General features: G+C 42.7%; 1 protein-coding gene across 5 annotated transcripts in view; it reads left to right on the top strand.

The window, feature by feature from the left end:
* Window positions 1-24,987, top strand: part of PRKG1 (protein kinase cGMP-dependent 1) — a 1,588,699-nt gene that overhangs the window by 1,344,715 nt on the left and 218,997 nt on the right. For all 5 annotated transcript variants that reach the window (XM_077258875.1, XM_077258877.1, XM_077258873.1 and 2 more), the window contains exon 5: window positions 14,939-15,002. In XM_077258875.1, coding sequence (XP_077114990.1) covers window positions 14,939-15,002 — 64 coding nt within the window. The remainder of the gene's footprint in view (window positions 1-14,938; window positions 15,003-24,987) is intronic.

Genomic DNA, 24,987 nt, shown 5'->3' with positions numbered 1-24,987 from the left:
ACTCATTCCATTTAGTAAGCACCGACCATTTACGAAATTTTTGGCAGTATATCTCAGCTTCATCTTGCCCTTGGGAAAGAGCTATCAAGGCTTTCTCAGCCAAAATCTCTAAATTAGGTTCTTCATAAAGCAACCCCAGAGCCAGAAAAAACGCATCTACATTTAATAACGCAGGATCCCCTGGCGACAATGCAAATGCCCAACTTTGTGGGTCACCCCGTAATAGAGAAATAACAATTTTAACCTGTTGTGCAGGATCACCAGCAGAGTGAGATCTCAGAGACAAAAACAATTTACAATTCTCTCTGAAATTAAAAAAACTGGATCTGTCTCCGGTAAAAAATTCAGGCATAGGGATCTTAGGTTCAGACATTGGAGCACGAATAACAAAATCTTGTAAGTTCTGGACCCTTGAAGCCAGGTTATTCAAACCTGCAACCAAACTCTGTGGATCCATGATTCAAACAGGTGTAACCAAAGCCATTCAGAGATTAAGAGGAGAGGAAAGAAAAAAAAAGGCTGAAGACTGCAGTTTAAGCAAGGAGTACAACTGAGCACATTCCAAACACAGAAGGAAAAAAAAAAAACCTTTTCACATCCTTTCCTGCTTTAGTGCATAGTTTTAACACAGGTGGCCGGCCAAACTGTTATGATTTTCCCAATGGCAGGGAAATAAAAAATAACGAACGGACTAGCTCTCGGGTGATGGGAACTAAAGTGACCGTGACCTGAACCTGACACAACACTGGAAGTAGCCGGGGAGTGTTTCCTACGATGCCCTAGACACCACGCGCCAGCCGGAGATCTAACTACCCCTATCAGAGGAATATACAAGCCTGCCTTACCTCCAGAGATGAACCCCAAAAGGAGATAGCAGCCCCCCACAAATATTGACGGTGAGTCAAGAGGAAAAGACATACGTAGGATGAACAGCAGATTTAGCACAGTGAGGTCCGCTTTCTAGATAGCAGAAGTACAGGAAAGAGTTACTTCACGGTCAACTTCAAAACACTACTCAAAAACACCATCCTGAAATTACTTTAAAACTCCAGTGACAACTCATGCCACTGGAGTGGCAATTTCAGTCCACGAGAGCTTCCAGCTACAGAGAGTCACATTGCAGATAGCTGGACAAAATAGCATAAACAAGAAACAAAATTCAACTTAGCTGAACAGGAGCTTGAGGCAGGAGAATGCAACAGAATGCTACTGATACATTGTTGGCCGGCATAGGACCAGCAGCCAAGCAGCCTTAAATAGGAAACTCCCCTAATGGGTGGCAACAGGTGATCAAGGATAGAAGAAGGCAAATAAGTAGCACTACCATAAAACACCACCGGGGGAGCCCACAAACAGAATTCACAACAGACTTACCAACGATCACGGCCAGGTCGTATCGCTGGTCGTGATCATTGGTAAATCGCTATGTGAGACGGGGCCTTTAGCATTCCATAAGGTGCTGGAATCATTCTGTGCAGGTGATTAAATTATCACCTGTGCAATACAAGGAAATCCTGAAAACATGACCTGTTTGCGGCCCTCAAGGAATGCAGTTTGACACCTTTGCTCTAGAGTCTTTGCTATAATACTATTTTACAAATTATATAAAATTAGGGTGTTTGAACTACTAGCCCAAGGGACAGTCGGCTGCCCAAGTGGCTTAGCAATAGGAAGGCAAAGGCTCCATAGAGGGGTAAAGCGGCTGTAAATGGTAATTGCATATTATTATTACTATTTATATTACAGCAACCTTAAAAGGAATCTGTCACCAGGTTTTTGCCAGATGGTCTGAGAGCATCAAGTGTGGGGAAATATCTCAGTATGGGACAAATCCATCAGTCATCTGGAAGGTGCTGGCAGATGTTGGCGGAGAGTGTTGCTGGACGTGTCTCATCACTGGCTAATGTCCCTGGCTGGATCTTCTGGGTATATTTTCTCTGAAACGACGTAGCTTTCAGAAGCATGACTTGAGTGACAGGTTTCCTTTAAAAGACACAGAGGCAATTCACTATATTAGTGGAACATTTGAAAGCCATGAGCAGCTTCCTGCCTAGCACCCTGCACGCATCAAATTTTCTATTTTCATTAGCCGCCATTTTTAACCAAGATGTCGCTGCACCCCTGGGGGAACGGGATTTCAACAGTACCCTGAGTGCTGTGACATCTTGGATATGAATCGCTGCACTACAGGTAGGTTCTTTTCTATTTAGTTATTATTATAAATATTCATAAGAAATAATACAAGTATTTTTATTATTATCCCCAAGACTAGCACTGATTGTAAGAAACATTCGAAATTCAGTTAAAAAGATATCTACTGTATACCTGCTAGTTAGGCTGTGTAATATGAGAATTCATATTTTGGATATGTTTTTGTTTTTTTCTACCACAACTTTCCCTTTCACTTGTGTCATCCACAATATGTTGGGCTTTACGGGTTCTCTCACTTTAAATTTGTATTCTCAGAAGAAAGATTTAATTTATTAAATGCACTTCTAGACATGTGAAAGGTGACATTTCCCAAAGCTGTAGGATACAGAAGGCTTTGACAGCTTCAAAATAAATGTTTTCTTCTAAGGCCCAATAATATCATCAATGATTCACAATCAGCATCGGCGTATTTCTCCTGGCTTCAGAGGAGGATTATTAAACCAATATCCCTCTATCGACTTTGGTTGGTACCTAGACAAATGAGCTGTCACATTGCGTTTGTAGCACACATATTTTAGCTCCGTGTATGTTTGTGCAGTTAGCTCAGCTATTGGTTTGTTGTAAATATTTCTTGAGTATTGTCGTCTGCATTGTCGCCAATAATTCAGCACAAGACGCTATGTTTGTATTTTACATTTCAAATAAAGACTTGATAATAAGACTGATGTTAATATGATGGTAATGCAGATAAACAGTTTGCATCATGGTGTTACTTCTGAATTTACATAGAAAGTCTACTTTGGCAAACTATTTTGATAGCTAAAATGAATCTAACGATAAAAGTAAAGCAACTAGCTAAATACTCTAAATGAAAAAATCTGCTAACATTTTATGTTTACACCTCCTGTACAGACGCATGTGTCTCTATAGTAACAAACAACAAACCCTACGTAGTCTGATCACACAGTTTTCAGTCATGGAGGCGTGCACGGAGCCACTACAGTCACCACACACTCCCGCGCGGGCCATCTTGTGACCTGCCACTTCTGAACAACCGGAAGCCACAAGCTCTCAGTGTAAGTCTATAAGAGGCTCGTTCTGACTCTCTTAGATTTACACTGAGTTGTGGCTTCCAGTTAGCCCAACAAACACTGGAGCGATCCGGCAGGTCACTACCTGCAGAAGACGACCAGAGCGGAGCCAATAACAGATGAAGATGGCATCTGGTAAGTATATTACTAAGGGAAGGGAACTTAGAATAGTAGAGCCACTTCAACGCTAATATTCATATTTAGTATTTTATTGGATAGGTCTTAGCATAATACTTTTACTGGTCCATGATGCATAGATCAACGTGTAATATATTTTTATTAGCTTGTAGCCTTTTAATGCGCAAGTCAGTTATGCATGAGAATGTCAGATGTCAATGATATTATCATTAATAACTGAGCAGTGTCAACAGCGGGTACAACAGAGATGACATAATGTAATTTAATTCTTGATCTTCACATAAACATGATATATGCTTGGTGGTAGTGATTATTACAGGTATAGATTAAAGAAGACCCATAATTACTTATATCGTACAATCCAGTTTCATTTTTTCAATAAAGAAGATATATGATTAATATCACATTAATAACACCATAAAGGAGAACTGGTATAGGAAAAAATCATAAAAATGTACAGATACATTTTTTATATAGCATTTCTTTTTCTGCTACGGGTATAGAATACAGATCATCAAATGGCAGAATATGTTATAATGTTTCTATAAAACTATACAGATACCGGCATTCCCTTCTTACATTGATGACGCATTCATCTTCATTGCACATTCACGATGACACATCTGTGCCTCCATTCATATAATTCAGCCTGTCCAACAGAAACATAACTTGTATGTACAGAATTGTAATGAGTGGAGATGATTCTTCTGAGTCACCAGTTGAATCATTTACTGACCGATATCATCTACTAACACATAGGGAGAAAATTGTTAAGCTAAGTTATACTTTTTCACTTATTCCAAAATTGTGGATTTATTTGCCTAGTGCATACTGATCTGACTGTAGCCAAATTTCATATCAATTCTCAAATTTGGTAAATTGCCAGATTGATTTGTTTATTACTTATAAATCAATGATCTTTATCTTGATGCTATTGTGAATTGGCTTTAATAAGATATATAGATGGGGTGGCATCAGAAATGTTTAAGCCCCAAATAGACAGATGGCTGGAGGCTGCAACTGGCGTGAATTGGTTCCCTGGACCTGGCCCATCGACCACGTCAGTAATCTTCTTTGGATTAGTCAGCTTGCGGAAACATCACATGTGTGTCACGTCGTAAAAATTAAGCCTCTCTTTAGGTTGGCTAATCTAAAGAAGAGCGATGGATGTCGGGATGTAGTAGATTGTTCTCAGGGCTCTTGTCCAGCGGCGACAGATTACAGAAATTGAATCTGCAAATCGATTCTCACCAACTCTATCAGCTACCCAGAATTGCCTTATTAAATCCATCAACCCCATACCTACTGATTTTGATATAAAAAGTATATACTGCCTCTTTGACCTGTAGCATGCAGTTAGTGGGCCCTTAGGGGGGGAGGAACAGAAAAACTAATGGAGAGCTACACCCTTTTGTAATGAAGGCACTATGCTAGAAACCATCTTTCAGACTCATTGTCCATTGAATAGGTCCCTTTAGCCTTATAAGTGAAGCTCTGAAGTTCCCAAAGTTGAGTTTTAGTTACTCATTTGCCTTTGTTTATTGCACCAGTACCATATATGAATCTAGCTGCATTCTGACCGCAGATAAGTTGCATGTTCAGTTACTCCATATGAAATTGTAGACAAAATTTTAAGCATTATGTGTATTATAACATCAAAGTTGTGTAACTGGTTTAATCTAGAAAGCTTTCATAATTCAGATATGTTCTTCTTTGTCATTCCCGTTGGCTAAACATATTAATAGATGAGTAACCCAAGATTACCAGCTTTGAAAAAAAAAAGATTTTGCATTACTTTGTCAGGAGGTATTTATGCTACATGTGTCTATATGTGTCCTCCCAGTGGTTGTGGCCTATCAAAGGATAATAGATTAATCTGATAATGACCAAGTATCACATGGACATACATATTTCTCCCTTATAAATTTACAGTGCAGGATTAAATCATTTGCTCCTGCAATGTAGCAAGAGCAGGATGGGGTGCCCAGTTATCTCTATCTATCTACTGTATCTATCTATCTATCTATCTATCTATCTATCTATCTATTTGTTCTGTTTTCTGTGGTCAATGTCTTCCCTCTATAATCATTTTCTTTGTTTCTGTCGGTTTTAGGTAACAGGTGTTTTTCATTTACTCTGTTTGTCCTATCACCTTTCGGGTGCAGCTTTAAATACCTTCCCCTATACTGGTGTTTCTTGCTGGTGATAAACTTTGTTGGATTCATTCACATTACTATTTTATCAAGATGTTTCACTTGGTTTCTCTACCAAAATTGCCTACGATTAAAAGTTTAACTACTTCCTAAAAACATTATTTCTGATAGAGGGGTTCAGATCAGACTTTGTTTGGATATCCTCTGAAAATCTTTGTCAGTTCCATCCAGAGAATTTGTTCCTAAATTTGTTGGATCATATAAGATAATCAAGATAAACCAGTGACGGTGAAGCTCCAATTTCTGGTTGCATGGATGATTAATTACTTCTTCCATGTTTCTTTTCTAAAAATGTTTGAAGGGATGCCAGATCTTCAGGACAGTATTGAGGTAGATTTGGAGGAGGACAAGGAGTATGAGGTGCAACGAGTCTTGAAATCCAGCTCTGACAGATGGCAACTTCAGGTTCTTTTTAAGTGGAAGGGTTTCGGGTCCAGAGGATTAGTCATGACTGGATGCTAAAGACATACATGCTGATTGCTTAGTGAGGGAGTTTTTTCTGTGCCATCAGCAGTTAGCAATCTCAGTGCGTCAAGTGGCCCCTCCTCGAAGAAAGTTACTGCCATGCTTCTGGATTCGAATGCTTGATTCTGTGTTCTGTGGTTGGCATCTCTTCCAGCTGAGCCACAACAGATATACCTATTCTATAGGTGTTTTAGTTCTGTTATCTTTGTTTTTGTCAGTGTTGGCTAGCAGGTGTTTTTCATTTACTCTGTTTGTATGTCTTATCACCTTTTGGGTGCAGCTTTAAATACCTTCCCCTACTGGTGTTTCATGCTGGTTATAGACTTTATTGGATTCATTCACTTTGCTGTAGTTTGTGTTGGTTGCAGTTGTTTTGTGTGTGATTGCTTTACTCCATAGGGAACTGCTACTCTAGTGATCCCAAAAGCTGCAAAGGACATTCAGGGTAACCTGCTGTCAATTAAAGAGCCATTGTGTTATGTTAGGGCGCCAACCTCCACGGTCAGGAAGGGACAGACCAGAGTCAGAGAAGGGCTTTTCCTAGTCTTAACAGATTCATCAATGATACCTGCTCTGTTACATAGCTGGAACCTGACAGTAACCGATGTGACTGGAACTATCTCCAACAGCTTCAGTTTAATCCCTTATATTTTGCTGTCAAGCATGACAGCAGTATTTAAGAGGTTTCAATATAGCATCTGTCATTTCTGACAGCCATTGGCACTCCATGGGATGCATTCATGGGGATGCTGATTGGTCACCATGGTGGTCAGGGGCCTACTGAACATATCCATGCCTGAAATGTGAAAACCCCTATGTAGCCCAGCTTGTGGCGGACTACACCATGTTCCAAATTATTATGCAAATGATATTTTTCTCGGATTTTCCTAAATGGTCGGTGCAAATGACAGTCAGTCTAATAAAAGTCATCACCAGTTAGAGTATACATCAAATTTTATTGAAGAAACCTCCCAATGATAACAGTATAATCTCCAAAATGAATAAAAACTCAAAATGCACTGTTCCAAATTATTAGGCACAGTGGAAATTCTAAACATTTGATATGTTTTAAAGAACTGAAAATGCTCATTTGTGGAATTTGCAGCGTTAGGAGGTCACATTCACTGAACAAAAAAGCTATTTAACTCCAAAACATCCTAACAGGCCAAGTGACATGTTAACATAGGACCCCTTTCTTGATATCACCTTCACACTTCTTGCATCCATTGAGCTTGTGAACTTTTGGAGAGTTTCTGCTTGTATTTCTTTGCATGAAGTCAAAATAGCCTCCCAGAGCTGCTGTTTTGATGTGAACTGCCTCCCTGTTATGGTTCCCAATGGCAGGGGAACATCAGGAGCATAGAAAAACGGACAAGCTCTCGGGTGATGGAAACTAGAGCTGACCGCGATGCTAAACCTATACACACAACTAATAGTAGCCAGGGAACGTACCTACGTTTTCGCTAGACGTCTCGCACCAGCCGGAGAGCTAACTACCCCTGGTAGATGAAACACAGTCCTGGCTTGCCTCCAGAGGAAAATCCCCACAGGAGATAGTAGCCCCCCACATATAATAACGGTGAGTCCAGATGAAAAGACAAACGTAGTATGAAAGCAGATTTAGCACAGCGAGGCCCACTAACTAGATAGCAGAAGGATACAATAGTGGACTTCGCGGTCAGCTACAAAACCCTATAAAATACCATCCTGAAATTACCTTAAACTCATGTGCCAACTCATGACACCGGAGTGGTAATTTCAGCCCACAAGAGCTTCCAGTTGCAGAGAATCACATAACTGCAAACTGGACAAAACATACAAAAATAGACTAAGGACAAATGTGTCCAACTTAGCTGGTCAGCAGACTGGGAGCAGGTACATGCAACAGAAAGACTCTGGTTACATTGATGGCCGGCATAGGAATGACTGAGGAGCAAGGCTAAATAGAAAACTCCCACATCCTGATAGAAACAGGTGAAAAGCTCAGAAGACATAGTACCATAAGCGACCACTGGGGGAACCAAATAACCGAATCACCGAACCCTCACAAGAACCACCAGGACGATCCGGATGAGCCCTATGAAAGGCACGGACCAAATCAGAGGCATGAACATCTGAAGCTGAAACCCAAGAATTATCCTCCTGACCGTAGCCCTTCCACTTAACCAGATATTGAAGTCTCCGTCTGGAAACCCGGGAGTCCAAGATTTTCTCCACCACGTACTCCAACTCACCCTCAACCAGCACAGGAGCAGGAGGCTCAACAGAAGGCACAACTGGCACCTCATACCTCCGCAATAACGACCGATGGAAAACATTATGGATAGCAAAGGATGCTGGGAGGTCCAAACGAAAAGACACAGGGTTAAGAATTTCCAAAATCTTATAAGGACCGATGAACCGAGGCTTAAACTTAGGAGAAGAGACCCTCATAGGGACAAAACGGGAAGACAACCACACCAAGTCCCCAACACGAAGACGAGGACCAACACGACGATGGCGATTAGCAAAATGCTGAGTCCTCTCCTGGGACAACTTTAAATTGTCCACCACCTGACCCCAAATACGATGCAACCTGTCCACCATAGTATCCACTCCAGGACAATCCGAAGATTCCACCTGACCAGATGAAAAACGAGGATGGAACCCCGAATTGCAAAAGAAAGGGGAAACCAAAGTGGCAGAACTGGCCCGATTATTAAGGGCAAACTCTGCCAACGGCAAAAAGGTGACCCAATCATCCTGATCAGCAGACACAAAACACCTCAAATAAGTCTCCAAGGTCTGATTAGTACGCTCCGTCTGGCCATTCATCTGGGGATGAAATGCAGATGAAAAAGACAAATCAATGCCCATCCTGGCACAAAACGCCCGCCAAAATCTGGACACAAACTGAGATCCCCTGTCAGAAACTATATTCTCCGGGATACCATGCAACCGAACCACATTCTGAAAAAACAGAGGCACCAACTCAGATGAGGAAGGCAACTTGGGCAAAGGCACCAAATGAACCATCTTAGAAAAACGGTCACACACCACCCAGATGACAGACATTTTCTGAGAAACAGGGAGATCAGAAATAAAATCCATAGAGATGTGTGTCCAAGGCCTCTTAGGAATAGGCAAGGACAACAACAATCCACTAGCCCGAGAACAACAAGGCTTGGCCCGAGCACAAACATCACAAGACTGCACAAAAGTACGCACGTCCCGAGAAAGGGAAAGCCACCAGAAGGACCTAGCCACCAATTCCCTGGTACCAAAAATTCCCGGATGACCTGCCAACGCAGAAGAATGAACCTCCGAGATGACTCTACTGGTCCACTCATCCGGCACAAACAATCTACCAGGCGGACAACGATCAGGCCGATCCGCCTGAAACTCTTGTAAAGCATGTCGCAGGTCAGGGGAGACAGCAGACAATATCACCCCATCCTTAAGGATACCCGTAGGTTTAGAATCACCAGGGAAATCAGGTTCAAAACTCCTAGAAAGGGCATCTGCCTTCACATTTTTAGAACCTGGCAGATACGAGACCACAAAATTAAACCGAGAGAAAAACAGGATTCTAGGATTCAGACGTCTGGCCGACTCAAGATAAATCAAATTCTTGTGATCAGTCAAGACCACCACCTGATGTCTAGCACCCTCAAGCCAATGACGCCACTCCTCGAATGCCCATTTCATCGCCAAAAGCTCCCGATTACCAACATCATAGTTTCGATCAGCGGGCGAAAATTTTCGAGAAAAGAACGCACAAGGTCTCATCACTGAACCATCAGAACTTTTCTGTGACAAAACCGCCCCCGCTCCAATCTCGGAAGCATCAACTTCCACCTGAAAAGGAAGTGAACCATCAGGCTGGCGCAACACAGGGGCAGAAGAAAAGCGGCGCTTAAGCTCTCGAAAGGCCTCCAGAGCAGCAGGAGACCAATCGGCAACATCAGCACCTTTTTTAGTCAAATCAGTCAAAGGCTTGACCACGCTAGAAAAACCAGTTATGAATCGACGATAAAAATTAGCAAAGCCCAAAAATTTCTGAAGGCTCTTAAGAGAAGTCGGCTGCGTCCAGTCACAAATTGCCCGAACCTTAACAGGATCCATCTCAATAAAAGAAGGGGAAAAAATGTACCCCAGAAAAGAAATCTTCTGAACCCCAAAAACACACTTTGAACCCTTTACAAACAGAGAATTGGTCCGCAAAACCTGAAAAACCTTCCTAACCTGTTGAACATGAGACTCCCAGTCATCCGAAAAAATCAAAACATCATCCAAATACACAACCATGAACTTATCCAGATATTCACGGAAAATATCGTGCATAAAAGACTGAAAGACCGAAGGGGCATTTGACAAACCAAAAGGCATTACCAAATACTCAAAATGGCCCTCGGGCGTATTAAATGCGGTTTTCCACTCATCCCCCTGCCTAATTCGCACCAAATTATACGCACCGCGAAGATCAATCTTAGAGAACCACTTAGCTCCCTTAATGCGAGCAAATAAATCTGTCAGCAATGGCAAAGGATACTGATATTTGACTGTGATCTTATTTAAGAGTCTATAATCAATACAAGGTCTCAAAGAACCATCTCTCTTGGCCACAAAAAAGAACCCCGCTCCTAAAGGAGACGAAGAAGGACGAATATGTCCTTTTTCCAAGGACTCCCTAATATACTCTCGCATAGCAGCATGTTCAGGTACAGACAGATTGAATAAACGACCCTTAGGAAATTTACTGCCAGGAATCAAATCTATGGCGCAATCACAATCTCTGTGAGGGGGAAGGGAATTAAGAGTAGACTCCTCAAAAACATCACAATAATCAGACAAAAAAGCCGGGATCTCAGAGGGAGTAGATGAAGCAATGGAAACCAAAGGAGCGCCCCCATGAATTCCCTGACATCCCCAGCTTAGTACAGACATAGCCTTCCAGTCAAGGACTGGGTTATGAGTTTGCAACCATGGCAATCCCAGCACTAATACATCATGTAAATTAAACAACACAAGGAAGCGAATAACCTCCTGATGGTCTGGAGTCATACGCATAGTCACTTGTGTCCAGTATTGTGGTTTATTACTAGCCAATGGTGTAGAATCAATACCCTTTAAAGGTATAGGGACTTCCAAAGGCTCTAGATCAAACCCACAGCGCCTGGCAAAGGACCAATCCATAAGACTCAAAGCGGCACCAGAATCCACATAAGCATCCGCGACAATAGAAGATAATGAACAAATTAAAGTCACAGACAAAATAAACTTGGACTGCAAAGTGCCAATAGCAGAGGATTTAGCAACTTTGTTTGGTCGTTTTGAGCATGCTGATATAACATGAGTTGAATTCCCACAATAGAAGCACAACCTATTTTTGCGCCTATAATTCTGTCGTTCGCCTCTGGACAGAAAACTATCACATTGCATACTCTCTGGTGCCCTCTCAGAAGACACCGCCAAATGGTGCACAGGTTTGCGTTCCCGTAAACGCCGATCAATCTGAATAGCCATTGTCATGGACTCATTCAGACCCGTAGGCGTAGGAAACCCCACCATGACGTCTTTTACGGCATCAGAGAGACCTTCTCTGAAATTTGCCGCCAGAGCGCACTCATTCCACTGAGTAAGCACAGACCATTTTCGAAATTTTGGGCAATATATTTCAGCTTCATCTTGCCCCTGAGAGAGGGCTATCAAGGCCTTTTCAGCCTGTATCTCTAAATTAGGTTCCTCATAAAGCAACCCTAAGGCCAGAAAAAACGCATCCACATTGAGCAACGCAGGATCCCCTGGCGCCAATGAAAATGCCCAATTTTGAGGGTCACCCCGCAATAATGAAATCACAATTTTAACCTGCTGTGCAGGATCTCCAGCAGAGTGAGATCTCAGAGAAAGAAACAATTTACAATTGTATTTAAAATTCAGAAAACAAGACCGATCTCCGGAGAAAAACTCTGGTAAAGGAATTTTAGGTTCAGACCGAGGAGCATGTATAACAAAATCTTGTATATTCTGAACTTTAGCAGCAAGATTATTCAAATTTGTAGCCAGACTCTGGAGATCCATATTTCAACAGATAAAATCTGAGCCATTCAGGGGTTAAGAGGAGAGGAAAGCAGGAGACTGCAATTAAAGCTGGAGTGCAACTTCAGAGGGAAAAAAAAAAAAAAAATTCCACACAGTTCCTTTTCTCTCCTGCTTCAGCCCATAGATTACACATGCGGGCCGGCCATACTGTTATGGTTCCCAATGGCAGGGGAACATCAGGAGCATAGAAAAACGGACAAGCTCTCGGGTGATGGAAACTAGAGCTGACCGCGATGCTAAACCTATACACACAACTAATAGTAGCCAGGGAACGTACCTACGTTTTCGCTAGACGTCTCGCACCAGCCGGAGAGCTAACTACCCCTGGTAGATGAAACACAGTCCTGGCTTGCCTCCAGAGGAAAATCCCCACAGGAGATAGTAGCCCCCCACATATAATAACGGTGAGTCCAGATGAAAAGACAAGCGTAGTATGAAAGCAGATTTAGCACAGCGAGGCCCACTAACTAGATAGCAGAAGGATACAATAGTGGACTTCGCGGTCAGCTACAAAACCCTATAAAATACCATCCTGAAATTACCTTAAACTCATGTGCCAACTCATGACACCGGAGTGGTAATTTCAGCCCACAAGAGCTTCCAGTTGCAGAGAATCACATAACTGCAAACTGGACAAAACATACAAAAATAGACTAAGGACAAATGTGTCCAACTTAGCTGGTCAGCAGACTGGGAGCAGGTACATGCAACAGAAAGACTCTGGTTACATTGATGGCCGGCATAGGAATGACTGAGGAGCAAGGCTAAATAGGAAACTACCACATCCTGATAGAAACAGGTGAAAAGCTCACAAGACATAGTACCATAAGCGACCACTGGGGGAACCAAATAACCGAATCACAACACCTCCCACCCTCATAGATCTTTTGCTTGATGATGCTCCAAAGGTTCTCTATAGGGTTGAGGTCAGAGGAAGATGGTGGCCACACCATGAGTTTATCTCCTTTTATGACCATAGCAGCCAATGACTCAGAGGTATTCTTTGCAGCATGAGAGGGTGCATTGTCATGCATGAAGATGATTTTGCTCCTGAAGGCACTTTTCTGCTTTTTGTACCATGGAAGAAAGTTGTCAGTCAGAAACTCTATATACTTTGCAGAGGTAATTTTCAAACCTTCAGGAACCTTAAAGGGCCCTACCATCTGTTTCCCCATGATTCTGGCCCAAAACATGACTCCTCTACCTCCTTGCTGATGCCGCAGCCTTTTTGGGACATGGTGGCCATCCACCAACCATCCACTACTTCATCCATCTGGACCATCCAGGGTTGCTCGACACTCATCAGTAAACAAGACTGTTTGGAAATTAGTCTTCATGCATGTCTGGGCCCACTGCAACAGTTTCTGCTTGTGAACACTGTTTAGGGGTGGCCGAATAGTAGGTTTATGCACCACATCAAGAATTTCAAGGATCCTACACCTTGAGGTTTGAGGGACTCCAGATGGACCAGCAGCTTCAAATAATTGTTTGCTGCTTTGTAATGGTATTTCGGCAGATGCTCTCTTAATCCAATGAATTTGTCCGGCAGAAACCTTCCTCATTATGCCTTTATCTGCATGAACTCTGTCTGTGCTCTGTTTCAGTCACAAATCTCTTCTCAGTATGATGATTACTCTTAAGTTTTCGTGAAATATCTAATGTTTTCATACCTTGTCCAAGGCATTGCACTATTTAACGCTTTTCCGCAGCAGAGAGATCCTTTTTATTTCCCATATTGCTTGAAACCTGTGGCCTGCTTAATAATGTAGAACATCATTTTTAAGTAGTTTTCCTTTAATTAGAATCACCTGGAAAACTAATTATCACATGTGTTAAAGATTGATTTCAGTGATCCATTGAGCCCTGAGACACAATGCCATTCATGAGCTTATTTGAAAAGCAAAACATGTAAATCTTTATGACACTTAAATCCAATTTGCATAATAATTTGGAACACGGTGTAGTCTTCACTGGAATCTATGATAAAACATGAAATTAATTTTTCACTATTTTGCTGCAGTTGGAATGTTTTTTTTCCATTTATTCAATACATTGTATTGGAAAATGAATGGTGTCATTCAAAACTACAGCTAAAAAAAACAAGCCCTCCTAGAGCTAAGTCAACGAAAAAAATAAGCAAGTCATAGCTTTTAGCTTTTGGAAGAAAGGTAGGAAATAAAGGAAGTGCAAAACTTAAAATCTCTGAGTTCTTAAGGGGATATTTGGGAATGTTTAGTGTGAATACCTTCTCTTTATTCCTCCAGTTTTTTATAGTCCTTTTATGTAGTCTTGTAAATATGTTACAAGCATTTACTTTGATAGCGGGTTTTCTTCTCCACCTAAAATAATCCAATTGTTTTTTATAATCTGAAATAAGAAGGTTGATCTCCCAGTTTACTGGCAGTAATAGAATTAGTTTGATGCATGAAGTTCTCTGTGCTTTCATACTACTATTTGCCAATGCCGATTTCTTTAATAATGTATCCTAGTGTCCAAGAGACTAGGAGAATCTTTGACAAGCTAGATGGAGTTTATTGGTTTTGTTTATCAGAAAAACCCTCCAGCTTATCAAGTTTGACATTAAGAATAGATATAACTCAAGATAGCTCAAATTACTTTGAGAGATTAAGGGACAGGAGCAAAACCGCACAGATGAGCTTCTATAAATTACATTGTTGGCTTCGAAGCAGGAAGTCTCAGCAAGAGACAGATAAACTTTATTCACTTTTATTACCATTTTACGATATCTTCTAGGATATTTCAGAAGTAGCCAATATTTCTTTTCTCTTTCTTTTTCAGTGTCCCAACATTCCAGACCCTTCCTGAAGAAATTCTTAGTAAACTTGCCGATGTACTTGAAGAGGTAAGGAAAACACTCATCATTTATTTTTTCAGCTTATTTTTTTTGAAAAATTATGTTACTGTAGCTCCTATCGCAAAAATATATTTTGTATTTTGTTGAAAGATTGAGTCAATATTTGTATTGATGCCTCTTTTAACTCTTGACTTTTTCAGGTGTTTTATATTTCTTTCTCCTGAATTTTATAGTTCAAACTGGCATAATTTTTTTTACTGGCTTTGTTTTAATTTCCTGCTATCTCTCCTTCATAACAAGTTGCTTTTCAATATTTTGTTAGTTGCCCATGGAACCAGACAGCATTTTAGTTCTTCTCTGTTGTCAGACATGTGATCTAACTTAAAGACCAGGAGAGTGGCTGTAGGAGATGCAGTGGTAGCATATAGGACTTGATGCCTGAAAAACCTCTCTGCCCCTTAGGATCCCACCACAATTGACAGGAGTTCCTATATTTGTAGAATAATGCTGGGAATAAATGACAAAAAGGCAGCTTGTAGGAAAAATGGTTGCCATTCTTGGGAATTACAAGAAGTGGGGAGGGAGGTCAAGTGTTCAGAATTTTGCACTGTTAACGAGGGGAAGTATACAACACAACTGTTATGGCAGGTAGGGGAGCTGATGCAGATATATATATGGCACAGAAGCTTCAGGTTATGTCTATTCTTAAAGTGATCCTATAGATAATAGATGGTGGGTGCACTACTAGTAAAGCAATGGGGTATAAATAGGGTACTGCATCCTGCATGAAGCGCAATGTGTATGAAGGAGAAAAAAGAGCATCCAATATGACCTGAACACCTACAATATTTCAATAATAAAAAAATGACAACTTTATTACACCTACTGACAAACAATTAAAGCCACATAAAAATCACAGAAAAAGGTAATGTACATGACACCCCCTGGTAGACAGTACAGCTAATATATAAGATTCTCAACAAGTGATAATCTGCAAAAAAGTTGGGCAGGTACAGTGGTGGATAAATAATAATAATAATAGTAATCTTTATTTATATAGCGCCAACATATTCCGCAGCGCTTTACAGTTTAACAGTTTGGATAAAGCCAGAGTGACGCTGATCTCTATTGTATGAAAATGCATATAAATATAAATGCAAAGATGGATATAAACGATACCAGAGTACACATGTACTTGTTGGCGTCCCCACATTGGTTCAAAAAGAGCAACCACGAGACAATCCCATGTGCAAATGATATAAAGTAAAGGTAACAATAACATGGGGTTAATGCAGAACCTAAAGATGTCGTATCCTGTAAAGTAAACAGCCTACCATGCACAGCACAAACAATATGCTAATATGGCAAGTGAAACATGCCACAACCTCAATAACCAATATGGTAGATAACAGGAGTAACCCATGTGTCCTATGGCTGACTGCAAGAAGACCTAAGGATTCCTGTCTAATAACGAGGTGGTGGATACAGCATACAGAGCCAAATAATATGAGGCTATAGAGAAAGGCTGCTAAAAAAGTGCCTGAGTGCATAGTTATCCAACCAGGGGAGAGAGACAAACCTCACGCGTATCGCTGCTCACGCAGCTTCTTCAGGGACAATGAGCTGTGTTAAGTCAGAAGGTGCAGGTTTAAGTACTTAGCTAATCAGTGCACTAATGGTTACTGGTGCTGGTTTGTGGTCCCTCAGCGTATCTCAGAGTGGTATGGCAGGATACGTGGTCAGCCTGTATGGCATACCTCGGGCTTGATAGCCACGCCGGGCAAAAACAGCTGCTGCTAATCGAAGTGTTGGCCGAGTCTGCGCATGCCTGAGCAGCCCCCGGCAGCCAAATAACATCAAAGCCTGCAGGCTGGTATCAGACTGAGCAATGAAGCACTATAAGTGAACAAACCAGTGGTAGATCATGAAGGAGTGGCATAGAGAACAACAAAAGGCCATGTTTTAACCAAGGTATATCAGTGACACCTGATTAACATGTTGATATTAGAAGTCAACTTATACAGAAGTACAAGTGTGACAATGCCAAAAGGGTAAACATGCAGTTCCAAAAGTGGGGTACCCCATTGGATATCAAAAATCCTTATGATAGAGCAGGGGCAGAACTTCCCTGGAGCATATAAGGAGAGAACTAAATCATAGCCTGTCAACAGCAACGGTATCATGGCTGCAGAAAGATATAGAATATCACTATAGCAAAAACATGAAAAACAAATAAAGTGAAAAATAAACATAAACAAAAATTCCCCATGGTTAGGATGTGCCCCTGGTTAGATAAAGAAACCTGTCTATAAAAGGGGAATGGAGGAAGGGTGGAAAAGCTAAAGACATGGGCATATGAAGCTACAATAAATCCAATTTGCACCAACAGTATTTATGTACATGGAAATCATTAACCTGAACAAACCAGACGATACTTGAAGTGATCCTGTCATAATGAAAAACAGTATATTCTGCAGTTCCAAGTTATAGAGTGTTAAAAGCTGAGAAAATTGATAGTTTTGTGGGGAAAGATTTAGCACAGTATGTAATTTACTGATCTAATGTGTTGCATGCACTCCACTCAGGATATGAGGGCAATAGAAAGGAAACATGAGTTTTGTTTTTTTTTTTAAATCCTGGGGAAATCTTACTAAGGGCGACCATTAGTTATAATTCTTCACAGTAGAGGGTAGGTAACGGTTTACAGGCATGCAGCTATGACACAGTTCTGAGCTGGAGTTGATCATAGGGGTTTTATTCAAGCTCCTTTTCATCACACAGAATCACTTATCTTCATATAATGCTTCATCAACAGATATGATAGTCTCTTTACAGATAACTTCTCTTCACAGATAACTTCTCTTCACACATCATGGTGTCTTCACCTAAGCAGAACTGTACCTTGCTCATGCAGTGAGGTGGGGGGAGAGGGGATGAGTCCAGTTCTGTAGATCTCTTATTTCTGTCTTGGAGTAATATAGATACTCCTGGATGTCCTGACTGCTTCTATGATTACAGCAATCACTCCTCTGGAAGAACTGGTCTATACAGCTTGTCTGATTTCAGTCTGACAGCAGACTCTCTAGCACACACACCCTACACTTGGATGTCCAGAACACCATAACAACTTTCCCAGGATCCCCTGGGACTGAGCTAACCACTCCCTGTCTGCTATAACCATTTTAACCTCTATAGTTGCTGGATTATTCCAAATCAACAGTGCAGCTTTTATCTGTCACAAATGCTTATCAAAAAGGAAAATGAAGTAGAACACAGACAACAGACCACAAAAATTATTACAAATTATAATTTTTACAGGATCTTTTTTTCATCTAAAACTCATGTACAGTCATGGCCGAAAGTGTTGATACTCTTGAAATTATTCCAGAAAATGAAGTATTTCTCCCAGAATATTATTGCAATCACACCTGCTTTCTTATACACGTTTATTTCCTTTGTGTGTATTGGAACAACACTAAAAAAGAGAAAAGTGGGGGAAAATAGGAGTTAAGGTACCTTCACACGAAATGACTTTGAAACGATATCGCTAGCGATCCGTGATGTTGCAGCGTCCTCGCTAGCGATATCGTTTCGTTTGACACGCAGCAGCGATCAGGATCCTGCTATGATGTCGCTGGTCGCTGAATAAAGTTCAGAACTTTATTTGGTCGTCCGATCGCTGTGTATCGTTGTGTTTGAAAGCAAAAGCAACGATACCAGCGATGTTTTACACTGGTAACCAGGGTAAACATCGGGTTACCAAGCGCAGGGCCGCGCTTAGTAACCCGATGTTTACCCTGGTTACCAGCGTAAAAGTAAAAAAAACAAACTGTACATGCTCACCTGCGCGTCCCCCAGCGTCTGCTTCCTGACACTTACTGAGCGCCGGCCCTAAAGTGAAAGTGAAAGCACAGCGGTGACGTCACCGCTGTGCTGTTAGGGCCGGAGCTCAGTCAGTGTCAGGAAGCAGACGCTGGGGGACGCGCAGGTGAGTATGTACTGTTTGTTTTTTTTACTTTTACGCTGGTAACCAGGGTAAACATCGGGCTACTAAGCGCGGCCCTGCGCTTAGCAACCCGATGTTTACCCTGGTTACCCGGGGACCTCGGCATCGTTGGTCGCTGGAGAGCGGTCTGTGTGACAGCTCTCCAGCGATCAAACAGCGACGCTGCAGCGATCGGCATCGTTGTCGCTATCGCTGCAGCGTCGCTTCGTGTGAAGGTACCTTTAGTTTCACACAACCCCCCCCCCCCCCGATGGACAGGACAAAATTGTTGGCACCTTTCCAAAATTGTGGGTAATCAAATTTGTTTCAAGCATGTGATGCTCGTTCAAACTCCCCTGTGATAAGTAACAGGGGACTTGTGCTACAAGCAGAATCTACCAGCATCTACCTTATTACAGAGGGTCTCCCGCTGTTGTGTTCCCCTAGTGATTGGCTTTAATCACACTGGTTACCTCTCATCCTCTTCAAGCTATGTAGTCTATTATAACAAGGTATATGTAACATAAACACAATGCAATTATAACATCGACAGTCAGAGGGGGCAAGCAAAAAACAGTCACAAATAACATAGTGCTGTGCTTTGAAAAACGGCAATAAACTCTGAAATCAGAGATCCATCTAAAATTCAAAGGGCCTCATGAAAAAATTACAAGGCAATTACCAGCTACTGATAGTAAACTGAAATAGCAGCAAAGATAGCAATAATTAATGGTATGGATAATAGCGCTGAATACCAGAGAACCCAAAATGAGTGGAAGTGCTAGAGAGCAGAAAGTCATCTACCTGTTATTCCTTACAAAAAACAGGCTGCACCATAGTGCTCATTAATGACCACTGCTCTGGTCGCTGTCTATAAGCCATGGTCACCCATGCCGCTCCTATTAATATAAAGAAGTGAATGGAGGACGGTCACACATGAGTACAATAACTCCGTTCACACTTGGAAGTTTAGGACCCCTGTTGTGATAGATGATGATTTCAGTGGTGGTGATAAATGTTGTTTATGACCTTGAGGCTTGAACGCCTTTTTCTTTTTTGTTGACTGGATAGTGTGGCTTCTTTCTATCTCTCTCTCATTTTGTCCCACTTTCTTTCTTCACAGATAGATGCTTTAGGGTCAGACACAGACAGAAATGGGCCCTTGGTAAAGAACAGTGTATGGGCTTTTTGTAGTCCAGTAATCACAATGCACCGCTTTATGTGTCTGTGATAGAAACTTCTTTGGAGCTTGAAGTAATCCCCCCTTAGCACTTGGGCCCTTGTGCATCTGCACAGGTTGCACCAATGGTATGTCTTCCCCTGATATATACATATGTAAATAACTAAAATCTCAGATTCTAATATTGCATATGTTCCTCTTGTGCCATCAAGACAGCACTGAGCTATCGGGGCATGGAATACACATGGGATACACAAGACCTCTGAAGCTAAGCTATCAGAAGAACCTTTAGGTTCTGTTTTCTGTGATCAGATTTTTTTCTATGAAATCACATGGTTGCTTAATCAGATGGAAATTTAGGGAATTTGAAGGCCAAGTCAACACTTGCAACTTTTTATAATTTTCTTCAAACCATTCCCAAATTTTTTTTGCAGTGTAGGATGTCACATAATAATGCTGATAATGGGCACTGCCATTACGGAAAACTGACAGCAGACTGAATGGTACTAGGAACACGGCCGAAAATAGAGGAAATTTATCTCAATTCAGTCTTCAAATCCACAACAAGAGGAAAGAACATATGCGGCTGGATTGCCCCCAGGCGCAGGGCAGTGGGGTACTCGGTACCGGGTCCCTCTGTCTCGGTTCTGGGGATGTCACGGTGGCGCGACCCGGTCCGTGGCCCTGCTAAGGGGCGCCCAATTAAAGGATATAGTTTGTCAAGTGTTCGTGATGCCACCTGTGGTGTTCGGTCAGGGTGACCGATGCTGCTTAGGGGTCCGCTGGGGTGATGTTATGGCAGCTAGATGCAATACCTTCCCACAGGTGAAGTATGTCCCCAGGGCTTCCCAGTAAGGTAGATGATGATGGTGTAGGTCGCAGTAAATAACGAGGACACAGGGTTGCAGTCTCTTTACCTTTTACTGTAGACTTCAGCGTCCACAATCCAGAGCACTGCTAACAGGGCTGGCTGAGTCCGGCCGGTCCGAAGGTACATCCAGAGTTCCCTTTGCAGGTGGAAATCAGTAGCCTTCCTACTAGCGCCTGTGTTGTAGTACTTCCCTGCTGAGCACCACGGGATAGTCCTCACAACTGTCGTGTATGTTTCTGATATTCTCTCTCTCTCCGTCCCCCAGATGGTATGGATAGGACGACCCGTATGATGGGGTAGGCCTGAAGCTTTTTTATAGGGACCCTAGAGACGCCCCTCTCCCACAATTTGCCTCCGTTGTCTTCATTAGGTTAAAGGTTGGGCAGCCAACTTGGAATTAACTGTCCTGCCATAGTTTGAAGTAATGCGTAGAGCCTATTACTCCCTCGGTGTTCCGGCCACCGGCTACACGCCTCAGAAGGATGTTGCCGGTCTTAAGGCAAGACTCCTCCTGATGTTATCTCCTTGTGCTGTGATCTCGTTTCTCACTTCTCCACAATATACTTCGCTTCTTGTCCTTTCTTAGGATGCTGCTGCAATGAGGTGCAGGCACAGCTCCGTAACGTTCTATCTCTTGCTAAGTCTCTGTCAGGATCCCACCCCTGACAGGGACCTCTGTCTGCAGCTCAGATGTTCCTCCTTCTCCCCCTGTCTGCCTGACAGGTCTTCTCTGGGTCGAATCCAGGTAGCTTTTTCACTAACTTTCTATCCAACCCCCAGTTTTACCCGAGTGTGAGGAGTGGCCTAATAGATAGAACCTTTTGCTCCCCCTGGTGGCCGGAGTGTGAAGTGTAGTGTATGACTGTGATACCTGGTCAGGTGAACTCCTTTAGTACCATCAGACGTACCATCACTCCCCCTAGTGGAAGAGCGACAATACTGCAACGACCAGGACATGGACCCGTAGAAGCGCACACCGAGCAAAACGGCCGTCGTCCCATCCACACCCCCCGCACCTTCACCGTTTTCTGCTGAACTGTATGCAATGTTTGTAACCAGCTGATCGGACTATTAAAGACTTCAGTTTCACGCAAGCTGGGTGAGTGCCGCATATGTTCTTTCCTCTTGTTGTGGATTTGAAGACTGCATTACGGAAAACTGAATGGTTTACTGGGTCTAATACAACATTTAGCTGTTTAATTAATGTCATAGTTACATCCACATGAAGACCAGGAACCTACATAGCAGAGCTTTGCCTAAGGCATCATAACATTACCTGGAGCATCAAGTGTCTTCTTGTTACTATAGTTCTTCACATAGTGCATCCTAGTGTGCATGCACCTGGCTGCCAACAAACCAAAGAACATTTTTTCATTGCGCAATGGCCCAAGTCCGAAGACCAGATGCTCATTGAGAAATCTTTCAGTAGTGGAGATGGATCAGCATCATAATATTGACATTGCAGCTGCATATGGAGCAAGCTGTGATGGACTGCTCTTAAAGTTTTGTTTTTCAAACATAGCCAGAATATTGTTTTTCAGCCATTTATGTCTTGCTCTATGATCAGACTAAACTTGCTTGCTTTTCACAACCAAGACCCCTTGCCAGTACACCAATTGTCATTCCATGGACCATGTTAGGTACTATGCAAAGTAAACTGTTAGCACTAGTGTTGAGCGATACCATCCGATACTTGAAAGTATCGGTATCGGAAAGTATCGGCCGATACCGGCAAAGTATCGGATCCAATCCGATACCGATACCCGATACCAATACAAGTCAATGGGACTCATGTATCGGACGGTATTCCTGATGGTTCCCAGGGTCTGAAGGAGAGGAAACTCTCCTTCAGGCCCTGGGAACCATATTAATGTGTAAAAGAAAGAATTAAAATAAAAAATATTGCTATACTCACCTCTCCGACGCAGCCTGCACCTTACCGAGGGAAGCGGCAGCGTTCTTTGTTTAAAATTCGCGCTTTTCTTTCCTTTACTGAAGTCCCGGCTTGTGATTGGTCGCGTGCCGACCATGTGGTCGGGACGCAACCAATCACAGCAAGCCGTGACGTAATTTCAGGTCCTTCAGGATTTTAAAATTACGTTCCGGCGTTGTGATTGGTTGCGTCGCAGTCACATGGGCAACGCAACCAATCACAGCAAGCCGTGACGTAATTTCAGGTCCTTAAGGATTTTAAAATTACGTCCCGGCTTTGTGATTGGTTGCGTCGCAGTCACATGGGAGACGCAACCAATCACAAGCCGTGACGTCACGGGAGGCTGGACACGCGCGCATTTTAAAATGGGCGCGTGTCCAGCCTCCCGTGACGTCCCGGCTTGTGATTGGTTGCGTCGCGATCAACCAATCACAAGCCGGGAGGCTGGACACGCGCGCATTTTAAAATTTTAAAATGCGCGCGTGTCCAGCCTCCCGGCTTGTGATTGGTTGACCGCGCCGCAACCAATCACAAGCCGGGACGTCACGGGAGGCTGGACACGCGCCCATTTTAAAATGCGCGCGTGTCCAGCCTCCCGTGACGTCACGGCTTGTGATTGGTTGCGTCTCCCATGTGACTGCGACGCAACCAATCACAAAGCCGGGACGTAATTTTAAAATCCTTAAGGACCTGAAATTACATCACGGCTTGCTGTGATTGGTTGCGTTGCCCATGTGACTGCGACGCAACCAATCACAACGCCGGAACGTAATTTTAAAATCCTGAAGGACCTGAAATTACGTCACGGCTTGCTGTGATTGGTTGCGTCCCGGCCACATGGTCGGCACGCGACCAATCACAAGCCGGGACTTCAGTAAAGGAAAGAAAAGCGCGAATTTTAAACAAAGAACGCTGCCGCTTCCCTCGGTAAGGTGCAGGCTGCGTCGGAGAGGTGAGTATAGCAATATTTTTTATTTTAATTCTTTCTTTTACACATTTTTACATTAATGTTGTTTCGATACCGATACCCGATACCACAAAAATATCGGATCTCGGTATCGGAATTCCGATACAGCAAGTATCGGCCGATACCCGATACTTGCAGTATCGGAATGCTCAACACTAGGGTTGAGCGAAACGGGTCGATCATTTTCAAAAGTCGCCGACTTTTGGCTAAGTCGGCGTCTCATGAAACCCGATCCGACCCCTGTGCTTGTCGGCCATGCGGTACGCGACTTTCGCGCCAAAGTCGCGTTTCAATGACGCGAAAAGCGCCATTTCTCAGCCAATGAAGGTGAACGCAGAGTGTGGGCAGCGTGATGACATAGATCCTGGTCCCCACCATCTTAGAGAAGGGCATTGCAGTGATTGGCTTGCTGTCTGCGGCGTCACAGGGGCTATAAAGGGGCGTTCCCGCCGACCGCCATCTTACTGCTGCTGATCTGAGCTTAGGGACAGGTTGCTGCCGCTTCGTCAGAAGCAGGGAGAGCGTTAGGCAGGGTCCACTAACCACCAAACCGCTTGTGCTGCAGCGATTTCCACTGTCCAACACCACCTTCGGTGTGCAGGAACAGTGGAAGCTATTTTTTTTTTTTTTTCCCCTCAGCGCTGTAGCTCATTGGGCTGCCCTAGAAGGCTCCGTGATAGCTGTATTGCTGTGTGTACGCCACTGTGGAAACCAACTGCTTTTTTCAAAGCACATATCCTCTTGTTCCTTCCTTTCTGCACAGCTATCTTTTTTGTTTGTCCACACTTTTTATTTAATTTGTGCATCAGTCCACTCCTATTGCTGCCTGCCATACCTGGCTTACATTACTGCAGGGAGATAGTAATTGTAGGACAGTTTTTTTTTTTTTTTTGTTTTTTTTTTGTGGGAGATTAAGATTGGCATTTCTGCTACAGTGCCATCCCTGTGTGTGCCATCTCTCACTGAGTGGGCCATAGAAAGCCTATTTATTTTTTCCGTGATTTGTGTTCTAAAATCTACCTCAACACAGAAACACTACATCAATCAGTGGGAGAAAAATATTGGCCTCAGTCAGGGCTTGTGTGCCACTGCTGTGT

This window comes from Ranitomeya variabilis, chromosome 4 (assembly GCF_051348905.1).
Source record: "Ranitomeya variabilis isolate aRanVar5 chromosome 4, aRanVar5.hap1, whole genome shotgun sequence".
NCBI lineage: Eukaryota > Metazoa > Chordata > Amphibia > Anura > Dendrobatidae > Ranitomeya > Ranitomeya variabilis.
Note: the sequence above shows the minus strand (reverse complement) of the source record. Positions and strands in the feature narration are given on the sequence as shown.